Here is a 7,616-nt window from a genome sequence, read left to right on the forward strand (position 1 = left end):
GAATATAATTATTTTAAAAATGACATATAAAATTTAAAGTATACAATCTTAATTAAATTGGAGCACAACTACTTTAGCTACTTTGAGCTGAGATCACATTTGAGTGAAGAAGAAGATGAATTAAAGAAAGCATTTTAAGAGAAAGTAAGAGATCAACTAGATTAGTGGAGAAATTACAGAGAAATTAAGGAGAAGATAACAATAGAGGGAAGATGGATTAAAGAAAGCATTTTAAGAGAAAGTCACCGACCAAAGACCTTCTACTGCGGATCTTCTTAGGTTGAAGATGGTGAGGTGGAGGAAAGAGAAGGATGAGGTGGAAAAAGAATAAACATGAGTGGGATATATAAAAGAAAATTTATAATTACAAAAATGCGATGAGGGTAGAATTGGAAGGGTTGATAAAGATTGGGGGTCAAATGAACTCAAGACCACAATTGGGGCCAAATTGAATTCGAAGACATAGTTGGGAGCCAAATCGGTCGGTCAATCAGTCACAAATTACAATTAGCCCTAATCTATAATGAGAATTTGCAATAAAAAAGAGAAATTCTATTCCTCCCTCCATTTGCTCCCTCCCCCGTCCCTCCAACTGATCTGGCAACACCACAAAAAAAGTCGAGCAAATGGAGAGAAAAATACTTAAGTTAGGTGTTGTCAGTTGGCGGGGGAAGAGAGAAATTGGAGGGAGAAATAAAATTTTTGATTAATAATTACAGTGATAACTTACAAATACAGGTTTGGGACCAAATTTTTATTTTTCTAAAGCAAGAAGTGAGAAATCTAATAGTAAATAAAAAGAGTTTTCAGTATCTCCTTTACCTGACCCTTTTAGTTCTAACAAATATAAATCTCAGCTCCAGTTAAGTACATAGCCAGAATTTCAGGCTCTCTCTTACACCATATCTTAGTAATTATTAGTTGTAGCTCAATGGTGAAGAGTATTGATATTGGGAGCTTGGATCGTCAAGAAGATCAAGTTTCAGCCATCTTTAAGAAATCTAAACGTCCTGTAACATTAAAGGTATATTAAGATCCATATTCTATGCTTACTCTACTCTCTCTTCTCTAGATCTCCCCCTCTCTTTTATAATGTAACTGTTTGTGGTCTTCGATGCAGTTTCATGATGTTGTTTACAAGATAAAAAACAAGAACAGTGGATCTGGTAGCTTAAAAATCGACGAACGAGTCATCCTGAAGGGGATCACAGGTGCAGTATTGCCTGGTGAGATACTAGCCCTATTAGGCCCATCTGGTAGTGGCAAAACAACTCTCTTGAGTGCTTTGGGTGGCCGTCTTGGCGGAGATCTAAATGGAAGCATCACATATAATGGAAAATCTTTCTCAAACGCCATGAACCGAAACACTGGTTTCGTTACTCAAGATGATAAGTTTCATTCTTACCTTACAGTAACCGAAACACTAACCTTTACGGCACTTCTTCGGTTACCCAGAACTCTATCCAAACAAGAGAAGATCATGGAGGCAGAAACAATTATAACTCAACTAGGGCTAACAAAGTGTAAAAACTCTATTATGGGAGGCCCATTTCTTAGAGGGGTTTCAGGAGGAGAAAGGAAGAGAGTTAGTATTGGACAAGAAATAATAATAAACCCAAGTTTACTATTTCTTGATGAACCCACTTCTGGTCTCGATTCAACATCGGCTCAACAAGTTGTGTCTATGTTATGGGAGTTAGCTAACGGTGGAAAAACGATTTTAATGTCGATTCACCAACCTTCAAGTAGACTATTTTACATGTTTCATAAGGTTTTGTTATTATCAGATGGACATCCTTTGTATTTTGGAAAGGGAGAAGAAACTATCATGGACTACTTCTCAAGCATTGGTTATACTCCATCCGTCGCTATGAATCCTTCAGATTTTCTTGTCGATCTTGCAAATGGTAAGTCTTTCGATATATTGGTCATTTTCAAGTTTGATAAAATGTTAAAGTTGGTTGTATATTTTCATGTTTGAGTAGGTGTAAATATGGATGATTTAGACATGGAAAGAAGAAAAGAAGTGAAGCTAGATCTTGTGTCTGCTTATAAGAACAATCTTGCTGATAGATTGAAGGAGGAGATTAGAGATATCGATAATGGTCGATTAATTGAAGATTCTAAAATGGATGACAAACTATTTGGTAAATGGAGCACAAGTTGGTTTGAACAATTTAAAGTTTTGCTTAGAAGAGATCTTAAAGCAAGAAGGAGTGAATCATTTTCCCAGATTAAGATTATTCAAGTTCTTACGATTTCATCCATTTCGGGAATCCTTTGGTGGCATTCTAGTATTGCTAACATACAAGACCAGGTATTATTTCATGGATATTTCTCTTACGGTCTTACCTATCTTTACTTGCTTCTATCTTACAGTATACGACCCATTCCAAAAATAATGTGCTAAATTACGGGTGCGCTCCCTATTAAGTGAATTTACGGGAATTAGATCTTATTGTGCAACTTTCGCAGTGTTTATTTTGCGGACATATGACATATCCTCTGCTGGGGTATGTGTCGGGCCATTCGGGAGAGAGTCATTTTTCTTCTTTTTCACAAATGCACAATTGGTGCCTCATATGCAATTGGTGCCTCATAAGCATTTATAAAATAAGGTGGAACTTCGAAAACAAAAAAACAAGACTTTCATATAATTGAGTGATTATCTCCATTTTCATATAATTGAGTGATTATCTCCATTTTCATCATCTATTGTTGTTTTATGCTAGTCTTCTTGTTCCCGAAGTCATATTTTTGGTTGTACTTTTTTTTTCAAAAGTCTTGGAGATAATTTCTTATATAAAATATTAGCATACTTAATGTCAATTGGGAAGACTCCAAAGTCTTTACTTTAATTTTATGAATTTTTCGAAAAGAGTCATGAATTTTGATTATTTTAAGTGTTGTACCGACAAAGTTGTTATTTGTTAACTAATAAAATAACATGTCCTTATTGCAACAAAAAAAAAAATAACATGTCCCGATCCAATTATTTATAAATTGAGAGTTATCTTTCCACATTTCCTTAGTCAAATATTTATTTTCTAGATCAAGGAAACGATTCAACCCTTTCAAAAAAAAAAAAAAAGAGTAAACTATTCAACCAATGGGCTTACAGGTCTGCTCAGGTCATGGACTAGAACAGGGTTCAATCAAGGAAAATGTTATGTGCACTCACGATTTTTGTTATATGCACTTACATTTCTTAAACAAAAAACACATTCGATTTAAGTGCATATATACAACGAAAAAAGTATATGACCGCAATAGAGCTAATATTCTTTTTGAAATGGACTACGAGAATCATCATTATAAGAAACTGATACAGTATGAAATGACAATACAAAGAAACATAAAAAATCAAAAATTGAATGAGCACTATAACTTTGGTATAATTGAATGTATCTTTATAACTTTAACTTCTTGTTAAATGGTAAATTTTGTTTTTTTGCAGGTAGGTTTATTGTTTTACTACTGCATGTTTTGGGGTCTACTTCCACTATTCCAAGCAGTCTTTACCTTCCCTCAAGAACGTCTAATCCTTGGTAAGGAAAGATCTTCAAGTATGTACAGACTTTCATCCTACTTCATGGCAAAAACCTTAGGTGATCTTCCATTAGAGCTCACACTTCCAACCTTATCTGTAACCATTACTTATTGGATGGGAGGATTAAAACCAACACCACTACACTTCTTCAAAACCCTAATTGTTGTCCTATATTCTGTACTAGTTTTTCATGGGATTGGACTCTCAATTGGTGCTGTTATCATGAACATTAGGTCTGGAACAACAGTTGCAGCAGTACTTATTCAATCTTCCCTTCTCGTCGGTGGGTTTTACGTTCGACGCGTACCAAGTTTTATCTCATGGGCCAAGTACATTTCTCCTACTCATTATAGCTTCAAGTTGTTGTTGAGCTCACAATACAAGAAAGACGAAATATATCGGTGTCGTGAAGGTGTTAGTTGTAGAGTTGAGAGTAACCCTACTATAGGGAAGATGGGACTTGGAGATGAAGCATTGTCATTTGGTGCTCTTACCATAATGATTTTGGTTTATAGAATTATAGCTTATGTTTCTCTTATGAAGGTTGGGGTTGTTCGTTGATATGCAAAGATTCAGGGATCCATATGGAGTTGATTGAAAATAGAAATATTGTAGCTATAAAGGTGATATTCAGATTTCCTTTTTATAAGGGATCCATGAATGAATTCTTCATTTTCTCTCTAAAATTCCATCTCACCCTCTTTTTCTCTCAGTTTTTAGTGGATAATAAAGATTACAAAAAGAAAATCTCAAATGCAAAAAGAGATGAGATGTTAAGTTTGTGGTCATCCGACTCAAAATCAACTGGCAATGAGTGGAGAAGATCTAGGCGTTATCTTTTTGGTTGCTAGATCGTTTTTCTCCCATGGGTGAACATTCCCACACGCCCCCTCACTTGTGAGGTTTTTTTAGTCCAATACTTGTTTTTGTTTTTTACGGCTGAAATGGAGCACGTGTGGCTTTTAAGCCTATCACGCGTAGTCCTAGCTCTGATACCACGTTAACTTTGTAGCCATCCAACTCAAAACCAATTGGTAATGAGTGAAAAGAACCTAGACATTATGTTCTTGGTTGCTAGATCACATTTCTGTTGTGTAGGACCATTCTCACACAAAACGATGAGCATGTAGAATAAAACAATCAGATTCTAGCTCGATCCTATTTTCGGTTCGTTGATATATGTTTCAATATATTTTGTAGGTATTGTTTGAGTTTATTTTTGAGTTTTTTATTTGAAATAACTTTTATCTATTTGTGGGTTTTGATGACAATTAATGACAATCAATTTTCAAATCCAAAAACCAGATTTGCTTTCTGATGACGATTTATTTTCCGGTGCTCCATGTGTTTTGATGAATCCAGATCTATGGGGATTTTTTTATATATTATTTCAATGATTTCTTCTTATTTGTTCAAGTTTTTTTTTATCGGATAGAGTTATTCGATCTTCATCAATTAGGTTCAGTTCTAATCTGATTTTGTTTAACTTGTAGTTGAAAAAGATGACCGAAATGTTCGATACAAACAAGTGTTTGGGGGTGATAAAATGTAGTTTGATTTTATATGAAGATAAAACATTCCAGAAATAAATAGTAACAACATTTTGGAAGGTCAGAAATTAATAAATACAACATTTGTTTCTGATGATGTCGGAAAGTGGTTTTCAAGGTATCATCCTGAGAAACCGTCATCTTGATTTCATTAGTGAACTTTTTCCTTGCTCAAATTTGACTCAGATGGAACAAGAATAAGAAAAAACACTTCAACGCCCAAGCCAGTGGAATATTTTTGCAGTTTAAGAAGATAATTCAATGAGTGGGAGTGGAGAAAATGACATTTGATCTCTTTTTATGGAAAAGTTGATATGCTTATATAGGTTTGAAGAGTTGAGGCGATCGACAACATAGATGATGCGGTGTAAGGCGCCGCCTTTAATGTCTATTGAGTACGCATCTTTTAACACTGACAGATCTTTTAACACATGACGGATCGTGTGTGAAAAGAGAACCTTTGGCTTTATTTGGCCTTTGTGTCACTATTATTTCTATAAGGAGATCTAAGTTTGTGGCTCTGACCAAAGTAGGGTTGAGGTTACAAATCTGACTCGGATCCACCTTCCCTCTGGCCTAGAGGCAAAGTAGGGCTCAAGGTGTCGAGCCGACTTCTGTAGACCTCCCTCCACTGTTCAGAGAATAAAGTAACACTCTTACTACAGTTAGCTCTGATTCACCTTTTTGTCTGCCTCTAAGCCACTGTGTGGTTCAAGGTGCTTAGGATGCTTGCGATTTCAGGTGGTGGGGTTTTGTCGTATCCACCTCCCTAATCACTTTAAAGAGGGTTTGCTTTTGTGCGGTCTCGGTCAGTCTTTTGACTTCTTGAATTGGTCAATGTTTGCCGACATTTGGCCCTAGTGTTTTGATATAAACAAGTGTTTGATTGATAGATACAAGTGTTTGTTCCAAACTGATGATGTCGGTAAGAGACTTTTTGAGTATCTCCTAGAAAATTGATCCTTATACACTTTATTGAACGTCGTTGCTTTGCTAAATGTAATCGAAAATGGTCAGAACTTTCATAACAAACACTCTGACGCTCAATTCAGTCGATTGCTTTATGTAATGAAGTAATTTATTAAGAGTGTTGAAGAATCATCAATTTTTAGAACAAACTTGATAAGCTAATGTTGGTTTGGAGAGCGGTGGCAGGACATGACTAACATGATGTGGCGGTAAGACACCGACTTTATGTGAACAACGTGTTATGGTCGTTAGAAGATATTATCTTAGTCGAGTGCGTACTTCTGACACTGACAAATCTCCTTACACCAACGATTTGTGGACAAAAGGCGAATCTTTGACGTCATATGGCCTTCAACATAACTATCGTTTTCTTCAGCCGGGGCAAAAATTTAAGGTGTCGAGTTGACTTCTTCCGTCCTCCTTACTTTATCTCTCTAATTAAAGAAGGGCCCAGATGCCCACCTGATTCAAATCTACCTTTTTACTTGCCTCGAGACAAAGCAGAGATTAACGTGCCAATCAGACTTCTGCAAACCTTCCCACTCTATCTCAAGACTAAAGTAGGGCTCAAGGGAAAGTTGACTCTGATCCACCTCTTTGTTTGCCTCGTGTCCAACTCAGGGTTCAATATGCCCAGGAGACTTATGGCGGCCGCCTGATAAGCCAAAAAGGGTTTATACCCCTAGATTTAAATTAGTTATACACGGAATTTAAGGAAATATAAATTCAAATTACAAAATAAATGAAATTACAAATGAGAAAGGAAAAGAAATCACCAAAGTGTATTTCATTTCATAGCTCCATGTGCCTCCATATTGTCCAATGTTTGCTCCAATTATGCTCAAGAATACCTCCAAAATCCAAGTAGTAACCTCTTCGAGGAGATGAGAGAAGAGAGATTTAGAAGAGAAATTATAGCGAAATAGGTTATAGAAAAGAAATGCGAGAAAAAATAGTTTAGAAATATAAATTAGATGTAGAAATTAGAAGTAGAAAGAAATTAGGAAGAAGAGATGAAGGTGGCTAGAGAAAATAGAAGAAGATTGATTTTAGGGTTAGAATAGAAAGGTAAGAAGAAGATTAGAATAGATAGGTGATGAGCCTAGAAAGTTTCCTAAATAGGTCTACACCCGCAAGTGCACGGGTGTCAAGTTGTAATAAATTCCGGTAAGACCGGTTCGTTCCTCAGAGACTAGTTAAACCTCTTCTAAGACTTGGAAGTATCACGGTTTTTCTTTTCAAAATTGGTTTTCGGTGTTTGAAATAAAATAAATAAAATATTAAAACGATTAAAAAGGTGAACTCAAATGGGGAGAAGTTAAATGGTTAGAGAGAGCCTAGGATTTTAGAATCCATTTTAACACATTCTCATGAAAACCTAATCATGCATATCTTTTTATCACTCGAGTTTTGGTAACCGAATGTACCGATCCCCGGAAAATAGTCTAATTAACGCCGAAAATAATTAAAGTCTAAATTCTAAAGTCTTGATATATTAAAGTTTCAACTATTGACTATCAATCTATAAGCATACACTATCAAAGAAC

General features: G+C 35.6%; 1 protein-coding gene across 1 annotated transcript; it reads left to right on the forward strand.

Moving 5' to 3' along the window:
• The first annotated feature begins 663 nt into the window (after positions 1 to 663).
• LOC147552072 (ABC transporter G family member 9-like) lies at positions 664 to 4,236 on the forward strand. The gene is made up of 4 exons (XM_086669890.1): positions 664 to 1,024; positions 1,121 to 1,907; positions 1,986 to 2,317; positions 3,458 to 4,236. The coding sequence occupies exons 1-4, from the start codon at positions 932 to 934 to the stop codon at positions 4,109 to 4,111; spliced, it is 1,866 nt and encodes a 621-aa protein (XP_086526016.1). The 5' UTR covers positions 664 to 931; the 3' UTR covers positions 4,112 to 4,236.
• Positions 4,237 to 7,616: the final 3,380 nt, after the last annotated feature.

The sequence above is a fragment of the Eschscholzia californica genome, unplaced genomic scaffold, assembly GCF_041429995.1.
Source record: "Eschscholzia californica isolate CP2 unplaced genomic scaffold, dmEscCali1.0.p SCAF_3, whole genome shotgun sequence".
In the NCBI taxonomy this organism is placed as follows: domain Eukaryota; kingdom Viridiplantae; phylum Streptophyta; class Magnoliopsida; order Ranunculales; family Papaveraceae; genus Eschscholzia; species Eschscholzia californica.

Excerpts from the sequence above, each read along its gene's own strand:
- LOC147552072 (XM_086669890.1), top strand. The coding sequence starts at position 932 with ATGGTGAAGAGTATTGATATTGGGAGCTTGGATCGTCAAGAAGATCAA. Across the intron at positions 1,025-1,120 it reads AACGTCCTGTAACATTAAAG|TTTCATGATGTTGTTTACAA; the intron begins GTATATTAAGAT and ends TCTTCGATGCAG. Across the intron at positions 2,318-3,457 it reads TTGCTAACATACAAGACCAG|GTAGGTTTATTGTTTTACTA; the intron begins GTATTATTTCAT and ends GTTTTTTTGCAG.